The sequence below is a fragment of the Hypanus sabinus genome, chromosome 6, assembly GCF_030144855.1.
Source record: "Hypanus sabinus isolate sHypSab1 chromosome 6, sHypSab1.hap1, whole genome shotgun sequence".
Taxonomy (NCBI): domain Eukaryota; kingdom Metazoa; phylum Chordata; class Chondrichthyes; order Myliobatiformes; family Dasyatidae; genus Hypanus; species Hypanus sabinus.
The window spans coordinates 156,053,764-156,079,775 of NC_082711.1; the positions used below are offsets into that span (position 1 = coordinate 156,053,764).

The following is a 26,012-nucleotide window of genomic DNA, read 5'->3' on the forward strand; positions in this document are numbered from 1 at the left end:
TTTAGTAATGAGTTCATGGGATGGAGCACAGCAGCCAGGTTTGGCAGGAACCTGTTATAGTAATTGACAACTCCTGAAAACAACTGCAAATGTGACCCGTCCTTCATGTCCTTTGCCCTTTGTGCATCCACCACTGCTTGAATTTTCTCAACACACTTGTGTAATGCTTGTGTGTCAATGATGTGATCACAGTAAGTGATGTTTGGTTCAAATAATCCACACTTGTTGTGTCATGCTCTGAGTCCATAATTGTTGAAACCTTTTAACACTCTTTGAGATTTTAGAGATGTTCTTTGTCATATTCTTTGGTAACATTGATGTAATTCAAGTAACACTTGAGTGCCTAGGCTGCCTTGCAGCATCTGATCCATAGCTTTTGGCCAGATTGCAGATGCAACTGTTAATTAAAAAATAAGCCTATTATAGCAATAAAGCCCCTTGTGAGTGTTTATGCATAGAAACACTTTGTAGTCATCTATTGGTAGGCCTCAGCTAAGTCCATTTGGCTGAAGTGTTTCCCTCTAGAAATGTTCAGAAAGGTATTCTCTATCCTTGGCAGATCTACTTTAGTTCTTGACTGATGGTGACATTACAATCACCTCAGATCCTAACTGACCCATTCTTCTTGTCTACTAGGACCATTGGCATAGCCCATGGGCTCTACTCAACCTTGGAAAGAATTCCTTCAGCCTCTATGCGGTCTAGCTTACTAGCTACTTTATCATGGACCGTATAAGGAACCAGACGGGCTTTGTAAAATTTGTGTGTAGTATTTTCATTTAACACTAGTTTACCTTTGATATGTTTGAGTTTTTCAATGCCAACCTTGGACACTGCTATGGCATCATCAAGTATCTTTCATAATTCACTTCCAGATGACATTGCAGCAGGGGATGTGGCATGCATTTGAAAGATGGATTGGCAATCAAGTTGTAGTTGGCTCAGCCAGTCACAGCCCCAGGCCCTCCTGTTTTTACCACATACAAGCCCAATGTGGCTTGTTGGTTGTTGTATTTTACTGTTATGAATGTTATTCCCACAGGAGTTATCTTTTCTCCGGTATAAGTTCTGAGTTGGATATCTGCAGGCTTCAGTTTAGTATCTTTGAAATGCTGTTCAAACTCATTTTCTGGAATGACTGAAATAGCCAAGCCAGTGTCCAATTCCATTTTAATTAATTTGCTGTTCACGTCTGGTGTAAGCCATATTGTTTAACTATTATTAGTGTTCACAATGTACACATAGGGTTACCCAGTCCAGTGTCACTCTCATCATTATCAGATTTTCCATCAACAACATACAGATTAGTGCTCTTTTTGAAACTGCAACCTGAGTTTTATCCTTAAATCTTCCCTGTGTGGTCCAATTATTTTTGCCTGCCTGGCATGCTTTTGTTATGTGCTCTATTTTGTTGCATTTTCTGCAAGATCTGCCTTTAAACCTGCATTAGTCTGGTGTATGTGAGTGCCTGCCACAACGGCAACACATTTATTTGGCCAAGCAGTTTTCTGTTTAGAGATTGCAATTTTGTTCACGCTCACTTTCATTCCTGACTGCAACTCAATTACTTCTCTTGCTGATGTATCCATTAATGCAGTAATTTCAACTGCTCACTTAAATGTAAGTTGTGCTCAGTTAGGGGCTGTATTTGAATGCTTTGTTGTAAGTTTCCACAAACTAAATAATCTCTCATTGCATCATTAAGCCCATCACAGAACTGACAATTCTTGGACAATCCCTTCAATTCAGCCAGCTAAGCTGCAATGAACTCTCCTTCCTTTTGGTTCTGCTTATGAAACTTAAAGTGTACTGCAATCATCAATGGTTTCAGTTCTAAATGTTCCGCATTACTTTCATAATATCAGCAAAACTCGTTTTGGCTGGTTTTGTTGAAGCAGTAAAACTTCTGTATGCTTTTCCACCAATTGTACTCAGCAAAACTGTCACTCGTTTCTCATCAGCTTTTCCATTTGCTTTAAAATAATACTCAATTGACTCAGTATACATGGACCATTTATCTGTTATGCAATTGAATGCTCCAATATAACCAGCAATTTCTGCTTTTTAAAAAAAATTGTGATAATTATCACCCAGTACTCACTGGGCCAGCTGGTGGCATAGTGGCATCAGTGCTGGACTTCGGGGCGAGAGGTCCTGAGTTCGAATCTGAATTTTAAACTTGACCATCTTTTTACCCTTCTGTAACCTCTCTCCCCCTTTTATCCCCCTCCAAAGCTTATTTTTGGAAAGCTTTATTCCTACACTTTGTAACTCGACCATCTTGCTGTGCTTCAATAGGTGGGAAGTCATCTTGGGTTCGTTTTAGAACTTCTTGGTACCACTGCTATGTTTTGGAACTTCAGAAATTAAAAAAAAGAAAAACACAGGAGCCTGATATGTTCATTTAACTTTACTTTTATGAAGTGTGCATATAGAAAATGGTGGCAAAATGACGTATGCCATTCACCTACTTTTACATATAACCCATAATGATTTGGATAAACAAAAAAGAATTCTTACTCGTACACTATATTAAAATATTACTGAAATACTAAAAACGCAAAACACCAGGAAAAGCTTCAGACCATTATCGCGTTCCTGGTTGTGCAATTATGGTGGGTGTTCGCTAATTGCTGTGCTTCCTGTGTTTTCAGTGCTGGTAAACGAGATTAATGTAGAATGGTTTCTTAATAGTCAGCATAGACAGAGTGGGTTGGGGTGACTATTTCTGTATAGATTCTGACGCTAAACCTCAAGTGTACTTCTATCTTCCTTCTTTTCATTCCTCTCCTTTCTTTTGAAGGCATTTCCAAAGGCATTCCAATGAATGGGGGTTGGGGAAGGGGGAAGAGGTGTCAGAAATGAAAACCAGTGCAGGAGAATGTTGCTAATAAGATGGAACTGATTTCACAACTACCAAGGCCAGCATTTTCATATTTTCTCTCCAATCCCTTCTTGTTGGTTTTATGCCAGGCCATTTTTAGTGAATGTGTTTTAGACTTTTCTCCCCCTTTCATGTTTAGAATCGCATTCTGGTGTCACTATTGAATGGTTCCATTCCAAGGTTATAGCACTGCCTTTGAATCAGCTTAAACCTCTCATTCAGATCTTACCCAAATGTGTGATCTAATCAGCTCTTACCCCACTGCATTCAGAGAAATGCAAACTTTGTCTGTGCCCATGTAGCACTTTTATTCCAGGAATCATTTTGCTGAATCTACAGTATGATGCTGTAATATTGTTATTTTATTGTATCGACTTTAAAAATAATAAATTTCCCTTTTGAGTAAAGTATATCTATTTGTTCTAGTTAGTGCAAGATGATAAACATGAATGTCATTTTATTAAGCATCATTAATCACTTGGGTAAGAACGAAAATGATCATTGTTAATGATGCATTTATCCAGATGTATCCTCAAACAGCTCAGACTGGTTAACAATTCCAGTTGTCTTGAGATCTACTATTCACCAACTTTTGAAATAAGTTGCACCAGTCTATCAACTTTTGGTGAACTCTGTATCGGACTGAATCTCTCTGCAAAGAGTGTGGGTTGTGGCTGTGGTGATTCAGGTGCATCGAGTACAATGACCTTCCTCAAGTTCCACAGTTTGTTTGGAAATATCCATGGATGGATGAAGCACATCTGATTAATAGGAAAATTGCAAAAGAAGCCGCATTTAAGTTTTAGTTAAACTCTGTGCTCTTTCTGCTTTTGTAGTTTGAAGGCTCTCTCCATTTAGAAAATGTGGCTGCCTTTGTTTCAAGCATCCTAGCCTAAAGCTCTTCTGTTATCTCTATGAGGAAAGCAGTTTCATCATCATAATGGTCTTAAGTAATGTAGCTGTTTATTTAGAATAAATCACTCATTACATCACTAATACATGGAACATAATAAATAGGAGAAAGGGTAGGCTGTTTGACCCATCTATGACATTCAAAGGTTCAGAGGTTCAAAGGTTCATACAACTGAGATTCATCTTCTCCAGCTAGCCACAGAACAAGGAAAGAGCATGAAAGTCATTCAGCGAGAAACAACAAACCCACCCTCTGCACAACAAAGGACAGTATCCCAATCATCAAAACCACCCTCTTCCCCTGCAGAAAATGGAACAAGAACATCGACCCACAAACCACCTCCCCTCGCACAATAGAATGGAAGTGAGTGGGCGAAACACACAGAATATAAAAACTGAACGTCTGGAAGAAGTCCAGTCTATGTGATTCATTTTAATACAATTATGGCGTAGATGGCTGTAGACTCAGCTCCACCTACCTGTCTTTTCCCCATAACCCTGAATTCTCATTAAATACAAAAATATATCTAATTGTGTCTTCGGTGTATTTGATGAGATAGCCTCTTTTGCTTTGCTGGGCAGAGAATTCCAGAGATCCATGACTCTCTGGGAAAAGTAGTTCCTCCTCATCTATATCCTAAATCCAAAACCCTGTACTTTGAGGCTGTGTCTCCTAGTTCTAGTCTCACTTACCAGTGGAAACTACTTCCCTGCCTCTTTCTATCCCTTTCATAGCTTTATATGTTTCTATAAGATACCCTCTCATTCTTCTGAGCTCCAGTGTATTTAGTCCCTGGTGACTCATTCGCTGCTCCTAGACTAACCTCCTCAACTCCAGAATCACCCTGATTCTCTGTGTTGCATTCAAAGACATTATATCTTTGGCTCAAGTAAGGTTGCAATACTCCAGGTGCGGCCTCTGCAGTATCCTGTACAGTTGCAGCACAACCTCCCTGCTCTTAAATTCAATCTTTCCAGCAATGAAGGCCAACATTCCATTTGCCTTATTGATAACCTGTTGCACCTGCAAGTTAACACTTTGTGATTCAAACTCGAGCACTACCAAGTGTCTCTGCCCAACTATCTTTCACAATTTAAGTAATAACTTCATCTTCTATTTTTCCTTCCAAAGTGAATGAACTCCCATTTACCTTTGTTGCATTCCATCTGCCAGACTATTTCCTACTCACTTAACCTATCTTTATTTCTTTGCAGACTCTCCACATCCTCTGTACAAATTGCTTTTCCAATCAATTTAGTGTTATAGATACACTACACTTGGCCCCCTCTTCCAAATCGTTAATGTATATCATGAACATTTGTGGTTCTAGCATCAACCCCTGTGTCCCTCTGCTCAACACTGACTGCCAACAAGGAAAAAAACACATTTATCCAAACTCACTGCTTTCTGTTGGTTAACCAATCCTCTATCGATGCTAATACAATACCCCCAACTCCGTGCATAAATCTTTTATATGGCAACTTATTGAATGCCTTCTGGAAATGCAAGTATACAATATCTGCCTGGTCCCGTCTATCCACTGCACTCATTATAATCCTCAAAGAACTCCAGTAGCTTTCTCAAGCCAGACTTGCCCTTTGAGTTCATGCTCTGTCTTTCTGATTGAACAATTTCTATCCAGTTGTCTCACTTTTTCTTCCTTAAAGCTTCAAGCATTCTCCCAACTACAGACATTAAGCTAATTGGCCTATACCTGCCTGCTTTTTTGCCACCATCCTTCTTTAAACAGTTTCGTGACATTCACTGACTTTCAAAGCACCAGGACCTGCCCAGAATCCATAGACTTTTGGTTAATTATTACAAATGCATCTGCTTTAACTTCCGCCGTATTCTCTATAGCCTGGGATGCATCCGATCAGAACCAGGAGCGTGTCAACTGTACAAATGAGAATATCTGGCACAGATTACCACAGACATGTAATGAATTCCACTTTTAGCTGAAACATGGCTTCAATGTGGTTGGAATTAATTATGGGGAAAAATTAATTATCTGTTTTTCTTGGTAGTTTGACTGATGGGATGTGCATTTAGACTAGAAAAAGAACTAAGTTAAAACAAGATTTAGGCACCCCTGTGAAAATGTCTTCTCCAGGAGTCTTCACTGTAAGAGTTAAGGATACCTGTGAAAATTGAATTGACTTTATTACTTAAATCCTTCATATACATGAGGAGTAAAAATCTTTACGTTATGTCTCCACCTAAATGTGCAATGTGCAATTTTTAGTCATTTATAATATATAGTACGTACAACAGGGCAGTCAATATAACATAGAAATGCAGTTGCATCAGCCTGAATTAATCAATCTGATGGCCTGGTGGAGGAAGCTGTCCCGGAGCCTGTAGGTCCTGGCTTTTATGCTACGTTACCATTTCCCAGATGGTAGCAGCTTGAACAGTTTGTGGTTAGGTTGACTCGGGTCCCAATAATCCATCAGGCCCTTTTTACACACCAGTCTTAGTAAATGTCCTGAATAGTGAGAAGTTCACATCTACAGATGTGCTGGGCTGTCCGCCAATTTCTCCTCTTCTCCTCAAGGAGTCTTCATTTCATTTTCATCTCTGCCTCTCCTCTGACACTGGATGATTTTGTTTTGCAATGCAATTACAGTCAAAGTTAGTGTTTAGACACAGGTTCAATAAGCATTTCAGGTCCAAAAGCCATCACAGGATCTGAGTTTATAGCAGTTGCTACTTGCATTGAAATAACGTAATTGCTTTCAATTAACTGATGGAATATTATTACTGATTGACATCTCTTTTTTGTAAATCTGCCAAGTAATCTAACAGCATTTCTATTCTCATATACACAACCTATTAGCTAGTGATATTTTAATGAGTTATCCATTGTAATTACTATTAGCCAACTCATTAATCCAATAAAAGAAAATTTGATACATGTGGGCATGTCATTTTCCCAGATAAAGCAAAATGATTTCAAATTCTGTTTTTGTTTATGATATTTTAGCTGCAACCTTTTTATCGTTCTTATACAATTTTATTGCGAACTTATCAATCTGAAATCTTAACTTTGAATCTCTCTCCACAGATACTGACTGGGCTGCTAAGTATTTGCTGCATTATACCTTTTGGCATCAGGAATATTTTATCTTTAGATTATAGTTACGATTTTATTCTATACTTTTCAAATATCTTTAAAAAATTAATTGATGGTCATGCTTTTTCCCTTGTTTGGTGTCTTTGAAATTTTTAAGTAGGTTTGGCTGCTTAAACAACTTGATGACAACAGTAGTTTCCTGAATTAATGCCAGGAAAGGGGGTATCTGTTTACATCAGCAGTGTTGAGGTTGCCAGCATTGAGAACATTAAGTTCCTAGGAGTGAACATCACAAAAAGGCTGTCCTGGTTGAACCATAGCCTGGAAAAGCACACCAGCTCCTCTGTTTTCTCAGGATGCTATAGAAATCCAGCATGTCCCCTTTACCTTCTCCAATTTTTATGGAAAGCATCCTGCTGGGCAGCTGCTCTGTCTGGGACCTGAAGAAACTACAGGAAATCATGGACACAGCTCAGTGCATTACAGAAAGCAGCCTCCACTCTATAGGCTATGTCTGTACTTCTCACCGTCTTCGTAAACCAGCCAGCGTATAGGTGGTTTCTCTTCTCCCGACCCCTGCGATCGGGCAGAAGGCACAGAAGCCTGGAAGTCTTCATCACCACTTCTATTCTGCTCTGCTAGGGGTGTCGAGCAATGCCCCTTTATAATAGAGATGACTTGGGGCCTCACAATTTAACTTGTAGCCTTGCACCTTACTGTGTATTTTTAAAAATTGAGTTATTCATTTATTGATAAACAGTGCTGAATAGGCTCTTCCGGCCCTTTGAGTTACACCACCCAGCAACCCTTGATTTAACCCTAGCCTAAGGATGGGACAATTTACAATGAACAATTAACCTACAAACGGGTATATCTTTTGACTGTGAGAGGAAACTGGAGCACCTGGAGGAAACTCACATAGCTGTGGGGAGAACGTACAACTATGTACGTAGTATGTACTATGTACCACTCCTAGACGGTGGTGGGAATTAAAGCCAGATTGCTGTTACTGTAATGTGTTGTGCTAACCACTGCACAAATGTGCCATTGTCTGCCTGCACTGCACTTTCTCTATAAATGCAACACCTTAATCTGCATTCCGTTATCGTTTTCTCTCGTGCTACCTCAGAGCAGTTATGTGATGAAGAGATCTGTGTGGATGGGATTCAAAACAGGTTTTCTAATGCATTTTGGTACATGTAATGAGAAAAAGAAAACAATTTACCAATATCTTCTGCACAGTTTGCATCCTTATTCCATGAGTGTGGCCTATCAAGATTTGCTATTTCTTTCTTAGTGCCTAGCTAGAATAGCAAGAATGGATCCCAGGTTAGTAGTGTGCTTCTCATGCAAGATATGGAAGACCTGGGAGAACTTCAGTCTCCCTGATTATTATGTCTGCAAGAAGAGCGTCTTGGTGCAGCTCTTTATGGACTATCTTAGGGAACTGGAGCTGGAGCTGGATGACCTTCAGTTCATTTTGGAGAATGAGGTGATAGATAGGACCTACAGGGAGATAGTCACACCTACCTGCATGAGACAAGTAGCTGGGTGACAGTAAGGAATGGGAAAGGGAATAGATAGATAGTACAGAGTACCCATCATCATTCCCCTTAATCAAAGGTTTATCATTTTGGATACCTTTGGGAGTGACGATCTACAAGGGGATAGCCACAGCGAACAGGTCTCTGGCACTGATTCAGCTTCGATGGCTCTGAAGGGCAGGAAGAGGAGCAGAGGAGAGCAGTGATTATAGGGGATTCATCAGTTAAGGGAATAGAAAGGAGATTTTGTGAATATAATAGAGACTCTCAGATGGTATGTTGCCTCTCAGGTGCCAGGGTTAGGGACAGCTTAGACTGGATCCACAACATTCTAAAGAGGGAGGGTGAGCAGCCAGAAGTCATGATCTGTATTGCTACCGACAACATAGGGATGGCACCCTGAAGCAAGAATATAGAGATCTAGGTAGAAAGCTGTAAAGCAGGACTTCAAGGATAATAATTTCTGGATTGCTGCCTATGCTGTACTCCGATGAGGGTTAAGAATAGGAGGATACAGCAGTTGTAAGTGTAGCTGAAGAATGGGGGAAATTGGGAGCATAAATCAGGAACAGATTTACTTTGGCAAATGCACAACAGAAATGTAGAGTTTAATTAGGGAGTACTCACTTTGGGTTCTGAATAAGTTTGTTCATTGAGGCAAGGAAGGATGGTAAAGTGAAGGAGCCATGATTGATAAGAGATGAGGAATATCTAATCTTGAGGAAGAAAGAAGCATCCTTAAATTTTAGGAAGCAAGGATCAGATGGTGCTCTTGAGAGTTATAAGTTTGCCAGGAAGAAACTTAAGAATGAACATAGGAGAGCTAGAGGGGGACATGAGAAGGCCTTGGTGAGTGGAGTTATGTGAAAAAACCCAAAATGTTCTACACATATGCTAAGAAGAGGAGAATACCTAGAGTGATAGTAGGACTGATCAGGGATGAGAGAGGGAACATGTTCCTGGAGTTGGAAAAGGTGGGGGAAGTCCTAAATGAATATTTTGCTTCAACATTTAGCAGTGAGAGAGATGTTGATGAATACGTGGACAGCACAGATCAGGCAAAAATGCTAAAACTTGTTGATGTTAAGAAAGATGATGTGCTGGATCTTTTGAAAAGCATTAGGATAGATAAATCCCCGGGGCCAGATGCATTATATCCCTGATTACTATGGGAGCCAAGAGAAGAGATTGCTGCAATTTTGGGTCTTTGCATCTTCACTGGCCACTTGGAGTGTGGCAAATGCTACTCCTTTGTTCAGGAACCATAGTAGGGATAACCCTGGGAATTATAGACAAGTAAGTCTTACATCAGTGACGGGCAGACTTTTGGAGAAGATTCTTAGATAGAGGATTTATGAGCATTTGGACAAATGTAGTGTGATTAGAGTTAGTCCTTGTGGCTTTGTGATTGGCAGGTCATGCCTCTCAAGCCTGATTCAATTTTTTGAGTAATTGTCCAAACAAATGTGGGATGTGTGGAATGAACTTCCTGTAGAAGTAGTAGAGGCCAGTTCAGTTGTGTCATTTAAGGTAAAATTGGATAGGTATATGGACAGGAAAAGAGTGGAGGGTTATGGGCTGAGTGCGGGTAGGTGGGACTAGGTGAGATTAGGAGTTCGGCATGGACTAGGAGGGCCGAGATGGCCTGTTTCCGTGCTGTGATTTTTATATGGTTATATGGTTATAAATTGATGAAGGTAGAGCAGTGGATGTGGTGTGTATGGATTTTAGTAAGGCATTACTCATGATTGGCTCCTTCTGAAAGTCAGGAGGCATGGGATCCAGGGAAACTTGTCTGAATTGATTCAGAATGGGCTTACCTACAGAAAGCAGGGGATGGTAGTAGATAGAAGTATTCTGCCTGGAGGTTGGTAACCAGTGGTATTCTGCAGGAATTTGTTCTCAGACCCCTGCTCTTTGCGATTTTTGTGAATGACCTGGATGCAGAAGTGGAAGGGTGGATTAGTAATTTTTTGAATGACATAGTAGTTAGTATTGTGGATAGTGAAGAAGTTTGTTGTAGATTACAACAGTACATTGATAGGATGCAGAGCTAAGATGAGAGATGGCAGGCAGAGTTGAACCGGGAAAAGTGTGGTGACACATTTCAAAGGCTGAACTATAAGTTAAGAGTGCAAGGTTATTGGCGGGATTCTTAGAAGTGTGAAGGAACAGAAGGATCTTGGGGTTCATGGCCATAGATCCCTCAAAGTTGCTGCACAAGTTTTTGGGTGGTTAAGAAGATGGATGGAATGTTGACTTTCATTATGTGTGGAATCAAATTCAGGGAGCCATGAGGTAAATTTGCAGCTTTTAAAATTCTGGTTAGACCACACTTAGAGTATTTTGTTGAGCTCTGGTTGCTTCTTTATAGGAAGGATGTGGAAGTTTTAGAGAGTATTGAGGGAGATGCTGTCTGGATTAGAGAGTGAGGCTTATGGGGACATCCTGAGTGAGCTAGAGCTTTTCTCTATGGAGCGAAGGAGGATGGAGGTGGCTTGATAGAGGTATACAAGATGATAAGAGACATAGACAAAGTGGACAGCCAGAGACATTTTACCAGGGAGAAAGTAGCCAATGTGAGGGTATATAATTTTAAGGTGATTGGAGGAAAGTATAGGTGAGAGGTCGGAGGTAGATTTTTTACACAGTGAGTTGTGGGTACGTGGAATGTGCTGCCAGGGATGGAAGTAAGGACAGATAAATTAGAGACATTTAAGAAATTCTGATATAGGCTCACGGATGAAAGAAAAATGGAGGGTTATCAAGAAGGGAAGGGTTATATTGATCTTAGAGTAGGTTAAGAGGTCAACACAACATCATGGGTCACAGGACCTGTACTATGCAGGAATGTGCTATGTTCCATATTGGACAGAATTGTTCATACATAGATTAATTTTTACAAACGTATTTACTTATGCATTGCCAATTTTGCTTTCTATTGCTGCTTTTCATCCTCAACATTATATGACAACCTCCACTATTTTAATCCAATTGGTAAATAGTGACTGTGCCTAGTACTGTTGTAAACAACAAACAGAAGTAAGCACATTATAAATTATGCTGTTATATCAGGGCATTTGAAATTGTATGAGCTTTGAGAGTATCCTCTTTTGCTTATAATTTTGTACACATTGTGTCATTTCCAGCTGCTCTTACAAGTCCTTCAAACTAGTCCTTATTAAATCATTATGGTGTCTCTTGAATTCATGCAAAAAGAGGCTGGAGATATAGAGAGCATGTCAATAATAGAACTGTGTGTATGACAACACTTGTAAAACTGCAGAATTATGACAACTCCAGAGGAGATCCTTTGGCCCATTATGTCAGTGCCATGTTTGTTCAAGATTCACAACTGCATCCTTCAGGAGGTAGAATGGTTACAATTCTGAGCAGTTAAGATTCGAATGTGTAGATCTGGAGCTTAAAGGTACTTTAAGCTGAATCACCAGGGAGAAGTGCAATATCTAATTATTACCAGGATTTATTGAGTTCAATAGGCAAAGGTTGCCAAGGATAATTTTCTTCAGGGCTAATTTAGGTTGAGATAAAATGTTAAATGTCAGGTCTATTCAATAATTTTCAATTTTTGCTGAATTGTTCTTCCTTTCCCTAATCAACACTTCACCCCGAAGCATTTTTTTTTCTTCAGAATAATCCACTGCTGCTTGACTCTGTTGTCATCTATGAATTCAGCATTGGCTTCTGGGATTGAAATTTGGTAAATGGAAGCAGCCGTTGCTTAAAGAGGCACAGGTTGAGTGTTCCGTTAGATGAAGAGATTACATTAGTTATGAAAATGTAGTGGAATATTTTATACAGAAGGGAAATTCTGGTCTACACTTTAAAAAGCAGATAGGCAAGCTGATGATAAATCTGTGGATTGCATTCCTGATGACTGTTGTTGAGTTGTTGTGTGACAATACCAACAGAAACTCTACTCAAATACTGCATCCCTTATGAAATTTCTCCATAGAGTTGAATATAGATAGGCGAATATCACTTAATCTTGAAGTATCTCTGTATCTTTTCATCTGGTCAAAGTTAGATGGGATTTTTGTGAACATAGTTTGGGCCTGAAATGAGAGAGCTGCCACAGTGACAGATCAACATCACAGATACATGACACCTGACAAGAATTTGACAAACACCAATGGATCTGGGTGCTCATGAAAAATGGATGTCTGATACGACAGTACAACATATTGTACTTTAGAATTGCTACATTTTAACTGGATTGCAATCACTTGCACCCAAGTCAAATTGAGAAAACTGTACCTATTTTTTTTTGCAGGGGATGCATACAGAGATTCTCTCAGTAGGCAGGTATGTCCTACCCAAAGCAGCATAGAGGGACAAGAGGATTCAGAGGTATGTAATCTTAAACAAGTATACAAAAGTTAAATCAACAGTTCTGATTGCTACACAAAATTCAGACCATTTTTCTCTGGTTTAGGAGGCAGGAAAAAAAAGATCATTAGTTTTAAAATTGCCACTTAGGTGTATGAGGGAAGATATTAGATGAAAGTTATAGAAGCTTGGGATATCGTGCATGAAGGGATTATTGAAGTAAAGAGCACGATGTTGGTTTAAAGGAAATGTAGATACATTGGAAGTGGAAATACTTCTTATTTGAGAGGTGTACTTCAAGAGAAGTATTGAAATTGTAGGTAATAAACCGACCAATGGACTGGATTGCAAGTGAGTCAATATAGACAGATTGGGGAAGTGCTATCCTTTATCAGGTGAACTTTTATGATACGTTGATGTTTCTTCAGATACTCTTCAGAAAATACTTCTAAACCGTAGTTGTTTCAAATACCAGAGAGAGTTAGGTTGTTGTAGGATAATGTGGTACTTACTTTAATTATATATTTGAAATTAAGGAGAAAATGAGTAGGAAAAATTAGTGTGGAAAAGCCAGGTTCAAATAGAGTTACAGTACCTACATTGACCTCTGTCTGTGAAGTTATACTTAAAATGAACTTGTTCTAATGAACCAAACAAATAATTATGATGAGGCCACACAATGATTTAGAGTTAATATGGAAACTATTCAGTTTCCCGGTGCTTAAAACCTGCACCTTGATGATTGTAAACAAGTAGCTTGACTCACAAAAATACATTTGTAGTTAATCGATTTCCTGCCCTAATGAATAGGATGCCACTTCCTAATGGAAACTAGCAAGTAATTGAGAACCCACATAGTTTTGTTTTATAAAGGTAGTGCAATTAGGTTACAGACAGGGAAATAAAGCCAAGTACAATGCAACCAAAATAAATCAGTGTTGGCTTAATTCGTCTTTGTTTCTAGTTTGTATTTTTCATCTGGTAGGAGAAGCTGTTCTTAATGGACAATGAAAGGGCACCTCACTCAAACCTTGAGCTTGCAAATATTTATGATTAATTATGTAAATGGATAAGTGATGCTATGTTAGGTTCTATTTTCTATTTTGATCTGAAACAGCAAGGAAAGTTTGTTAGCTTGGGGAGTTGGTTTCACATACAATCAATATAATTGAGGTTATTTTCAGCTAGAAAAGTTATATATACATTGTTTATCATTTGGACCACAACCATCAGCCAGATGAAGAATCCCAGGATATAAAGATCTTCGGGGTCACTTGCTTATATTGGAGTGACATTCAGAAATGGAGAATTCTGTAGTTTGAATGAGATGCAGAGTAGATCTCTGTCTCTGATCTTGCTTGCAGTGTCTGCTAGAATTCAGTGAGTATAGTTCCCTCCATTGTTAAGCAGCTTTCCAAAATGAAGGGGTGAGATTGGGTTAATTATTGAAACAAAAGTGCCAATGAACAGAAACTAGATTGCATTCGGCATGTCGCTGCACTAACGCATGTTGATGAACTGCTGCATGCTTGTTCTTGCAGAAGTGTCACTCCACAATAGTGGTCACCAACCTTTTTAAGCCCAAGATCCCCCATCTCGGCCTTAGTAAAAGGCAAGATCGACCCAGATCAATTAGTTACATGCATGCGCACCAGGGCAGAAAAGACCAGAAGTAAAACACCACAACCTGGAGGTAGAAATAATGTATAAACACTGGGGGTCACCACCCTTTTTCTGTACTGCGGACCGGTTTAATATTGACAATATTCTTGTGGACTGGCCAACAGTGGGAGGTGTTAAACGTGACGGGAATACAGCGATACTCGAAGCAGGTTCCTTATGTCCAGTCCTTTCCGCAATTTAGTTTTCGTGGCTCTTGACACTTAGTTTCTGTCCTGCTTGCTCACGTTTTTTTTCTGCTGGAAAAACTCAATGGGTTTGTCTTTAAGTGCAGGATGCTTGGACTCAGGGTGCCGAAGCAGTTTTGAGTGCTTCATTGCCTCATCGGACAGCCTCCGGGCCCGAACTCCAGCCTCTGCCCACCCGCTGCCAGACACTTTGGCCAGGTGTGGCTGGCCGTGGATGAATGAGAGGACAAGGTCAGGGCCGGAGGTTCCCGTGCTGGTTGCAGTCCAGAGAGAGCGACCGAGCGAGGGAGGAAGGGAGGAGTGCGACAAGATGCGCGCCTGCCCCCCCCCCCCCCCCCCGTAGGATCTATCGGCCGACAAAAGTTTGTTTCAGTAGATCGTGGCGAGGTAGTTGCTCTGATACTTCCGAAACGCTGAGCACGAATTAGGTCGTCTGCAAATATTTTAGCACCGGATTCCCTACGAACATTCGGTGTGGTAAACAGGTTTAGAGGCAGTGCTCCAGGCCAGTAGCGACTGCACTTCCCGCTGGCCTCCCGAGGCCAACCAGTGATCCCTGGCGCGAGGGTGTCACTGTGGTTAGGCGACTGATGACCTTGCGTGGGTTCAAGTTCAACAGTGGGCGTGACAGAATGAGGAAAGGTGCCTCTGACTCTCATTGTTTCCTCACGGCCCGGTGGTTGGGGACCACTGAAATACACTGTGTAGTTCGGGGGAGCTACATGCGTGTGCACTGGGCAGAAAGAACGGAACTAAAACCCGCAACCCGGAAACAATCTCTCAACAGTATTTGTGTATTTATTTTTCATTTTTTTTCGGGATCTACTGGGAAAGTCTCAAAGATTGACTAGTCGATCGCGATCTATGGGTTGGCGACCTCTACTCTACAACAACATCCCATGCATCATCAATCTACAGGCCATGACACTCAGGGACTTGGGCAATATTATTATATTATTTATTTTTTGTATGTTGTACTGCTGTTGTAACTATATGTGCCTTATGCTGTGCATGACTGTTGGTACTGTGTTTTGCACCTAAGCTCCAGAGCAACGCTGTTTAGTTTGGCTGTAATCATGTTTATGGATGAAGAACAATTAAACTAAAACTTGAAAACATTAGCCAGAATCTCCTTAAGAAGTGCATATAAACTTATCTCCTTTAGCACTTGTAAAATCTATGTGGAGAACCCAAATATGATTTGGTTCATTGACTGCTGTCCCGCAATAATTGACTTAATTTCAAAACTCTATGTCAACCTTACAGGGTTTTTACCCCCATTTGGTTGTCTGCTTTTTCATAGTGCTGTGTTTCAACAGGATGTGAGAAAGTGCAAGATCCGTGTACTTATCCTGATACTACATGGAGGGAATATTCTGGACGCAGGAGGAGGAGACCAGAACTCCAAGGCAGCTGATGTCAATACCTTTACTTCAGTCCTCGAAAAAGTGACCAGTGACCATTTTCCAGCAGCTCTCGGCCATTTTCTCGTCAAGTTAGTCCCCTGCCCTCCTATCTGCTCTGAGGCATTCTCACTGGTTTCTAAGTAAGTATGTCTGGATGTATTTAAATGCTATTTTCTTGATGTGTTGTGTTGGATCACATACCCTCAGTGGCCACGTTTTTGGGTAAATGAAATGGCCATTGAGTGTATCTTTGTGGTCTTCTGCTCTTGTAGCCCTTCTCCTTTAAGGTTCAAGATGTTGTGCATTCAGAAATGCTCTTCTGAACACCATTGTTGTAACATGTGGTTATTTGAGTTACTATCACCTTCCAGTCTGGCCATTGTCCTCCAACCTCTTTCATTAACAAGGCATTTTCTCCCACAGAATTGCCACTCACTGGATATTTATTTGTTTTTGCACCATTCTCTGTAAAGTCTTGAGACTGCTGTGCATGAAAATTCTAGATCAGCAATTTCTGAGACACTCAAGCTACCCCATCTGGCACCAACAATCATTCCATGGTCAAAGTCACATATGTCACATTTCTTCCTCATTCCGATGTTTGCTCTGAACAACATTTGAACCTCTTGACCCTGTCTGTATGTTGCTGTAACATGATTGGCTGATTAGATATTTGCATTAAAGTACAGGTGTACCTAATAAAGTAGCCACAGAGGTATAACAGGATTAAAATTTTTAATGGGACTTTTGGTTGTTGGAAAATATTTTTTTACCCCTTTCCTTCAATGGAAAATCAAAACAAAATAACAAGTGTGAGACTTTTTGCTTGTCCTTTTTGTGTTTTTAAAAAATTCTTTGATAGCTCTTATTATCGTTGTGGCCTTCTCTCTTAGTGAGGTGGTGCAGGTTACCTTGACAAGGCACACAAATCAAACTAGTTCTCAAGGTGGCAGGATAAAATAAAATGTGCAAACCATTCAGTTCACTGAGAAGGTTGCGAGCTGTTAGATGTAGTCACTGCTTGTGAGGTGCTGGGACTGGTACATAGCACCCACAGCAATTTGACAAGTCCTTCAATCTTCTAGTCTACAGAGAAGCCAAGAGAGATTAAATAAACTAAATAGCAATATCTTTTAATGGAAGAGGTGCTTTAAAACAAAGGGTAATATCGGCAGCCAACTTCAGAGCTAAGCTTATATCTGTCTTCTTTCTCTCCCCTCAATTCTAACACAGGCTGGTTGTCAACTTTTTTTTTTATCTTGATGCCATTCTCACTCATCCCTATAAAGGTGGCTTCCATAGCTGTTCAACACTGATGGAAGTTGCTAAGGTTTATTCTGCAGAGTCTTTCAAATATGCTAGTGTTGTCTTGGGCACCTGGTAATTAATCTCTGAGTTTTAAATATGAAAGCTTCATAGAATGCAGTCAAGGTTAAATTTTTAAAAAATCTTATTCACTAGTACATACACTCGGTGGCTCGTTACACCTGCTCGTTAATGCTCATTAATTGGTCTAATCAACCAATCGTATAAGCAACTCATTGCGTTTAAGTGTACAGATGTGGCCAAGAGGTTCAGCTGCTGTTCAGACCAAGCATCAGAATGCGGAGGAAATGTGACCTAAATGACCTTGACCAGGGAATGATTGGTGGTACCAGATGGGGTGGTTTGAGGATCTCAGAAGCTGCTCATCTCCCGGGTTTTTCATGCCCAGTAGTCTCTAGAACTTACAGAGAATGGTACGAAACACAAAAAAAACCCAGTGAGAGGCAGTTTTATTGATGAAATGCTTTGTTAATGAGAGAGGGCAGAGGAGAATGGCCAAACCGGTTGAAGCTGACAAAAGGGTAAAAAAAACTGTGTTATGATGGTGTAGTGCAGATGAGTATGCCTGAACATACAATTCATCAAGCTTTGAAGTGAATGTCTACAGCCACAGAAGACCACACCAGGTTTCAGTCTTGTACCTAACTAAATGGCATCAGCATCGGACTTTGAGGCGAGTGGTTCTGGGTTCGAAGCTGACCAGTTTCTTGCACATCTTCCTTCCGTGTTGGGTTGAATGTTATTTAGCAACTTGGCCTCATAAAATGAAAAGATAAAAATGCTATAGGAACAACCAGGCAGTTGTCCAATTAGCCACAAGGCTTGGAGAGCAATAGCAACAATAGCAACCTAATAAAATGGCCACTGATCGTATATGCACGGATACAAAGAGTTCAAAAGTCAGGTAACATGATGAGGAAGGCAAGTCCACGTCCAACCATTACATCCAGGAGCGTAAGTTTAGTTTATTGAACAAACCTTAAATAAAAGCTGGTATACAGTAAGTAATGACAGGATTTTTGGATTGTCATGAAATCTCATCCAATTCGTTGATATGCTTAAGAGAAGGTAATGTGCAGACCGTATACAGACTGGGTAGCTGCAAACTGACAGAAATGCAAATTCTTACCTGCATGCCGAGATGCCATAAGAAAGCATTCAGTTTGGACACTCGAGGTTTTACATGTAATTGCTACCCTTGATCTTTTCCAAATGAATTTTTAAAGAAATAGAAAATATGAAAGAATCATTTCAAGCGGAATCGTTTTTCAGGATGTTGAAAATAAATCAAGTTGTAATTCATGGAACGTGTTAAAACATTTTATAGATTCAGAAAATGCTTGAAAATGCATTATTCCACAGAATTTTGTCATTAAAGGATTGGATTGAACATTTTTCATTGGTGATAAATAGAAATTGATGCATTGGCTCTACTGTAGATTATCTGTCATTACAAACTGCAGGTATTAAGGGTTCAGATCTGACATTCAACTGAATGCAGGCATTAGCTTGAAACACCTGGAGATTCTGGCAACAAGCAGGTACTATAACAATACAGGCAGCAGCGAGCAAGTGTTCTGTGATGACAGCACTTTTTATACTCTTTCGTTGGCAAAACCAGTATTTTTAATTTCTAGCCCAAAATGGTTTGGTTGGAATAGTTGTTTGGCCTTCCAAATGTAACCTGATGTTAACCAGATTGTTATGAGTACTTACGTCTAGATTGGATGGAGATGATAGATTTCCTTCTCTGGAGGAACTGCTATTTCAGATGGTTTTATTGGCAACACAATTGTTTCATGTTCACAGCAAGTGAACTCTCTTTTCACTTCGGGCTTAATTTACAATTGCTTAACTAAATTTCCTTGATCAAATTAGAGCTTACATTATATCATTAGATCTTTTAATTTGGGTAGTTCGCTGTTTGAGGAAATCTGGTATGTCACCAAAAACACTGTCAAATTTATGCAGGTGTACGTACCATGGAGAGCATGCCAACTGCCTCCATCACTGGCTGGCATTGGGGTGTGGGAGGTTGGGGCTACTGCACAGGATCAAAGTAAGCTGCAAAGAGTCATAAACTTAGTCATCTCCATTGTAGGCACTAGCCTCTTTAGTATCCAGGACATCTTCAAGGAGCGATGCCTCAAACAGGCTGTGTCCATCATTAAGGACCCCCATCACCCAGGACATGCCCTCTTCCCATTGTTACCATCAGGAAGGAGGTACAGAAAACTAAAGGCACTCACTCAATGATTCAAGAACAGCTTATTCTGAATGGACAGTGAACCCATGAACACTACCTCACTACTTCTTTTGCACTACTTAATTTAACTATTTTATATTCATAAAAGCATGCAGATATGATCAAGAAGTTCAGTTGTTTTTCAGACCAAACATCAGAATGGTGAAGAAATATGGCATGATTGTTGGTGCCAGATGGAGCAGTTTGAGTATCTCAGGAACTTCTGGTCTCCTGGGATTTTCACGCACAATAGTCTATAGCGTTTACAGAGAATGCTGCGAAAAACCCAGAAAAAAATCTAGTGAGCAGCAGCTCTGTAGGTGAAATGCCTTGTTAGAAACTTCAGAGTAGAATGGACAGGCTGCTTCAAGCTGACAGGAAGGTGACAATAATTCATATGTTCCAGAAGAACAGCTCTGAATGCATTACACATTGAGCCTTGAAGTGGATAGGCTACAGCAGCAGTAGACTACGAACATTCGATCTGTGGCTACTTGATTAGGTACAAGAAGCACATCACAAAATAGTGTGAATTTCTTTCCCTTGGACCATTCTGATTTGCATATTTCATTTTCATAACTAGAATGAAACCACACTGTATAGTTAAAGTAGAAAGCTTCTCCACTATCACATTTACTCATTGAGTTTGGTCTCTCACTGTTATGTCACTTCTTGCACACATGCATTACAATAACTTATTAAGGATGTGAACCTATTACCCCACGCAAATACTGGGAGATGCTTTAATGCTTTTTAATAAGAGATGTACTCCAATGTCCTGTTTCCCCATATTTTCTGCTTTTCTCAGTTGTTGAGAGATGAGAAGAGCTGGCACTAAAAGGTAAAATAGTTTTCATATTTGCTATGCCATCCTGCTACAGTGATTAGGTACACATGTGAAAAATGCAACAACTGGAGTCCTGGTGAACACTGGGTCAGGAACACTGGTAAGTGGAAAGAAAATGTAGTAAATGCTACTAGAGACCCAGATGCCTAAACCTTTGAGATTTCCTAACAGCAGGGCAGTGGATTCCTGGAGTTGTCCTGTATTGCAATTAGAATGGTACCAGGTGCAGGAATACATGCTTCCTTCATACTTAAGTGAACTATAATGAGTAGAATTTTATCCTGGGCTTTATTTTCCTTTGCCTGCTGCTGATTCTGAAACAAGGTTGATTTTTCAATTTTGTCAATAGGAAGAGATTGCAAAGATTGTAGAAGTAACATTTATTTATAGATTTTTCTATTCTTCACTTTCAAGCTTTTGCTGAAATCTGTAATGTCCTGTAGTTGATAATAAGGCTCCTGGTAAAGTTATTTCATACATAATTTACAGGCCTCTGCTTCCAAAAGGCATGAATTGTAACGCACTACATTTCGGTGTTCACTTGCAAGCTTTTTAAATTAAATCTAGGATAGGCCACGGTGTGAAACACATTATGCACTGTATGTCATAATATTTTAACTGCAGATGTAAAGACACTCAGGAGGGGTAGGGTGTGAGTATGATGTGCACTCGCATTGCACCACATCATACTTGTTCAGATGCGCCTTGCGTTAGCTTTCTGTGGAAATCCCATGACCTAGAAGTTTTGCTGCCATACCATTCCAACAAGAACCTTGAATGGTTCTGGATGACTGGAAAATTGCAAATGTCACTCCACTTTTTAAGAAGGGAGGCAGACAAAAGACAGGACATTATGGGCCAGTAAGCCTGTTGTCAGTGATTGGTAGGAATTTAGAGTCTATTATTAAGGATTTTAGAGTCCATTATTAAGGATAAGGCGTCGGGGTATTTAGAAACACCCAATAAAATAGACTGAAATCAGCATGGTTTTCATAAGAGGAAATTTTGCTGAACAAATTTGTTGGAATTCTTTGAGGAAGTAACAGGTAGAATGTTGATGTTGTTCACTTCAATTTTCAGTGGCCTTTGACAAGGTACTGCACATGGGGCTACTAAGCAAGATAAGAGCCCATGGTATTATAAGACAAATATTAGCATGGGCAGAATATTAGCTGTCTGGCAGAAGGCAAACAGTGGGAGTAAAGGGGGGCTTTTCTGGTTGACTGCCGGTGACTAGCAGATTTCCACAGCGGTCAGTCTTGGATCTGCTGCTTTTCACGTAACGTGTTAATAAACTAGATGACAGAATTGATGGTTTTTGTGGCCAAGATACAAAGGTAGGTGGAGGGGCAGGTAGTGTTGAGAATGCAGGGAGACTGCAGAAAGACTTGGTATTGGTGGTGAGGAAGGCAAGTGCAATGTCAGCATTCATTTTGAGAGGACTGGAATACAAAGCCAAGGATGTGATGCTGAGGCCTTATCAGGCATGAGTCAGGCCACCTTTGGAATATTGGGGCAATATTGGGTCCCTTATAGAAGAAAGAAAGTTCTGGCATTGGAAAGGGTCCACAGAAAGTTTACAAGAATGATCTTGGGAATGAACAGGTTAACACCTGAAGATTGTTTGATAGTTCTGGGCCTGTTGTTGCTGGAGTTTAGAAGAATGGCGGGGGGAGGGGGGGATTTCATTGAAACCTACTGAATATTAAAAGGCCCAGATAGGCAGGATGTGAAGAGTATGTTTTGAATAGTGGACAAATGTAGAACTGGAGGGCACAGCCGAAGAATGCCAGGGTGTCTCTTTAGAACAGAAGTGAAAGGGAATTTCTTTAGAGGGTGGTGAATCTGAAATTCATTGCCATAGATGGCAGTGGAGGCCAAGTATATTTAAACAGATATTGATAGGTTCTTGATTAGTTAGGATTAGCTAGGATACAAACGTTATGGGGAGAAGTCAGGTCAATGGGATTGATAGGAAATATAAATCAGCCAAGATTGCATGTTGGAGCAGGCATGCTGGGCCAAATGGCCTAATTCTTCTCCAATGTCTTATGGCCTTATCTGATCACCACTGGACCTAGTGCTCTGTGCTGCAGTTCTTGAGGGTGGATGTCAAAAATGCACTAGCATATAGAGTGCAGAAAGCCTGTGGTTTGGTCATCCATTAGTAAGATCTGACCTACTATGCAAACAGCTACCGCCCCAGGATAGATTTTGCAGGTGCTGTCCAGATTCCATTCCACTTCAGCAGACAACTGAGTTGACGTTTCTGGACCTTCATTCTGGTTCTGGACTGGACAGTATTTTAAAGCCTTGCTTAATGCTGGTTGAAGCTAGCATCTGTGGTGGAATTCAGTGATTGGCTACACAATGGCTTGTGTAGGATCATTGGGGACCCGAGTCACCCCAACCACAAACTGTTCCAGCTGCTACCACCTGGGAAGTGGTACCACAGCATAAAATCCAGGACCGGCAGGCTCCGAGACAGCTTCCTCCACCCGGCCATCAGACTGATGAACTCACGCTGACTTGAGTGTCCTCTATATTACATTGACTGTTCTATTTATTATAAATTACTATGATTGCACGTCACACATTTAGATGGAGACGTAATGTAAAGATTTTTACTCGTATGTGAAGGACGTAAGAAATAAATTCAATTCAATTATGTTTGACTACTATCAGTGCACTTTGTACGGACAAGACCCATTATAAATCTCTTTTAATTGCTTGCTTGAATCTTCAAAATCTTCCAGGAAATAAAGGTTAAATAGAATTTAAATCATTCCTCAGTCACACGCATTAAATATTGCAGTGGTCTGCACTGGATGTCATGATGGAAGTTCAGTTCTGTTGACTAAAATGAAGTTAAATGTTGAAAATAGAGACAGGTCCTCTCTGGGTTATAAACACCCGATTTATAGATACCCATACATAAGAGCGAGCTTCCTTAAATATTAAGGAATATTCGAATGAGAAACAGTGTTGAGAAATCCTGTTTACACCAAACCTGCCTGCAGTAATCAGATACCATTGTCTCTTCAGTACACAGACTGCCATTTTCTCAGTGGGATGCCAGTCAAGAGATTTGCTTTGGAAATGAACAAACAATCACTTCTATTGATACTTGTGCAATGATATCTATAAACCAAGGTAACATGGGGCAGCCTGATACTGTATCATTGTAATGTGGCAGGTTGAAACAATGAATAAACTTTCATGTTAAATGGTTCTCAGCAACACCATTCATTGCATTAATGTAGAAGGAATGGTTAGTATATTGTGTATTTTCTCTATAACAAAATGGAATCTAAAACTGGAATACAGGGTCAGTCCGTAGAACATTTATTCTACTCATGCAGCTGTATTGTTCATTCGCCTGTTCTCCATCTCCCTCTGGTGCTCCTCTCCCTCTTTCTTTCTCCCTAGGCCTCCTGTCCCATGATCCTCTCCCCTCTCCAGCTCTGTATCCCTATTGCCAATCACCTTTCCAGCTCTTAGCTTCATCCCACCCCCTTCTCCTATCATTTTGGATTTCCCCCTCCTCCACCCACTTTCAAATCTCTTACTTTCTCTTCTTTCAGTTAGTCCTGATGAAGGGTCTCGGCCCGAAAAGTTGACTGTACTTCTTCCTATAGATGCTGCCAGGCCTGCTGTGTTCCACCAGCATTTTGTGTGTGTTGCTTGAATTTCCAGCATCTGCATATTTCCTAGTGTTTGCATATATGGTTCATTTAGTAAGTTTTTTTACCATACAGTCACAAATAAAAAATTATTTGCACTAGTCCCTGAGTGGCATGACTGTAGTCCTAGTTCAGCTTGTTCTTCTGCCGATTGGATGTCGGACTCAGCACCAAGCGGACACCTGACAGGAGGGGCCAACCCTCGACTCAGTACAATTCCATTGCCCCATACAGAGTCTCTACCACATTGCCTTGGTATCCGCTGTCCTGGGTAGCTGCAACAAGCAAGCCTGCGGTTTCAGCCTCGGCCTAGCCACAACCAAAGCAATGAAGTACTCCCGCCGTCAGTATTGCAAAGAACCAGTGAACTGGACTTGCAGTATGCTGCATTGCCAATGTCCAACAGGGTCTTGCAATCCCAGTAGAGATATATCCAAGACAATTACTTGCTCCACGCACTGCCACAGCACAACGATATGCAACAAGTACTAGATGCTCTTCGTATCCAGAGTGGACCCGAGATCGTAAAAAAAGATGCACAGGGTGAACAGATATGCTTTTGATTGGACCTGGAGTGGCTGCACTTTTCAAGTGCCCACCATCTTAGGGAAAGATCATCATTAATGTTGTGGGGAGAATACTTCATACAAGATTTAAAACTGTTCCCCAACATTACAGCTCATGGAATGCAATGAAAGTAGCTACATTCACTTATACACTACCTCCTGCACCAATTCTGTACCATGAATATGCATTCAGCCCTCATGCTGTTCCCATGGCTGTGGCTCCCAGTGACCCAGCGTTGCAGCCACCCCAGGTAGGAGTGATGTCAAAGCCTCAGGTGGCTGTCAATTCTCTTTCTAACTTGAGACCATAAGACATAGGAGCAGATTTCAGCTATTCAGCCCATTGAATCTGCTCTGCCATTCAATTATGCTGATTTATTTTTCTTTTCAACCCCATTCTGCTGCCTTCTCCCCTTGAAGCCCTTACTAATCATAAACCTATCAAACTCTTCTTTAAATAAACCCAATGACTTGACCTCCGGAGGCATCTGTCACAAATTCCGCAGATTCACAACCCTCTAGCTAATGAACTTGCTCCTCATCTCTGTTGTAAAGGTATGCCCTGATGCACCATCAATAATTCTCTGAGACGTGAGGCGAGATATCGGCTTTTATTGACTGGAAGAAAGAACAAGCAGCAATTGATCACCATGCTACATCCGGAAGACTGAGGGCTGGGCTCAGGCCTCAATTGCCTTTATACCGGGGTCTGTGGGAGGAGCCACAGGAGCAGTCAGTGGTGGGGGGCATGTCCAGACAGGTAGATGTAGTTCACCACCTGCCCTTAACCTGAGGCCGTGCTGTCCTCTGTCGGCAGCATCCTCTCCCCATCCTCTCCCCATCCACTCCATCTAGGCCTTTCAATATTCCGTAGTTTTCAATGAGATCACCTCTCATCATCTAAATTCCAGCAAGTGCAGGCTCAGAACCATCAAATGGTATTCATATGTTACAACTTTCATTCACGGAATCAATTTCGTGAACCTCCTCTGGACCCTCTGCGGAACCAGCAGAACCTTTCCGAGATACGGTGCCAAAATTTGTAAGTCTCTACATCAAGAGCAAAATCAGAAGCATGTAGAAGCAGAAGAAATGTATTTAAATATCTAAAAAGAAAATCTTAAAATTAATAAACTGAATTGAAAATAAATCTACCTAAAATGAAGAGTCACCATGAATAATAGAAAGTAAAGGTGGAAATAATCTTTTTACTTATCTTTGTGATGCAGGTGGGTTAACCCATCTCTTTGGTTCAAGCCAGTTCCTGGTCTCCGTGGTGAATCCACTGTTGAGTCGACTTCTCC

The 26,012-nt window shown here is 40.6% G+C and overlaps 1 protein-coding gene across 1 annotated transcript in view; it reads left to right on the plus strand.

Moving 5' to 3' along the window:
* pitpnm3 (PITPNM family member 3) overlaps positions 1-26,012 on the plus strand; it is a 451,795-nt gene that overhangs the window by 157,057 nt on the left and 268,726 nt on the right. Inside the window, exons 4-5 of the mRNA XM_059973272.1 lie at positions 12,712-12,788; positions 15,955-16,181. Coding sequence (XP_059829255.1) covers positions 12,712-12,788; positions 15,955-16,181 — 304 coding nt within the window. The remainder of the gene's footprint in view (positions 1-12,711; positions 12,789-15,954; positions 16,182-26,012) is intronic.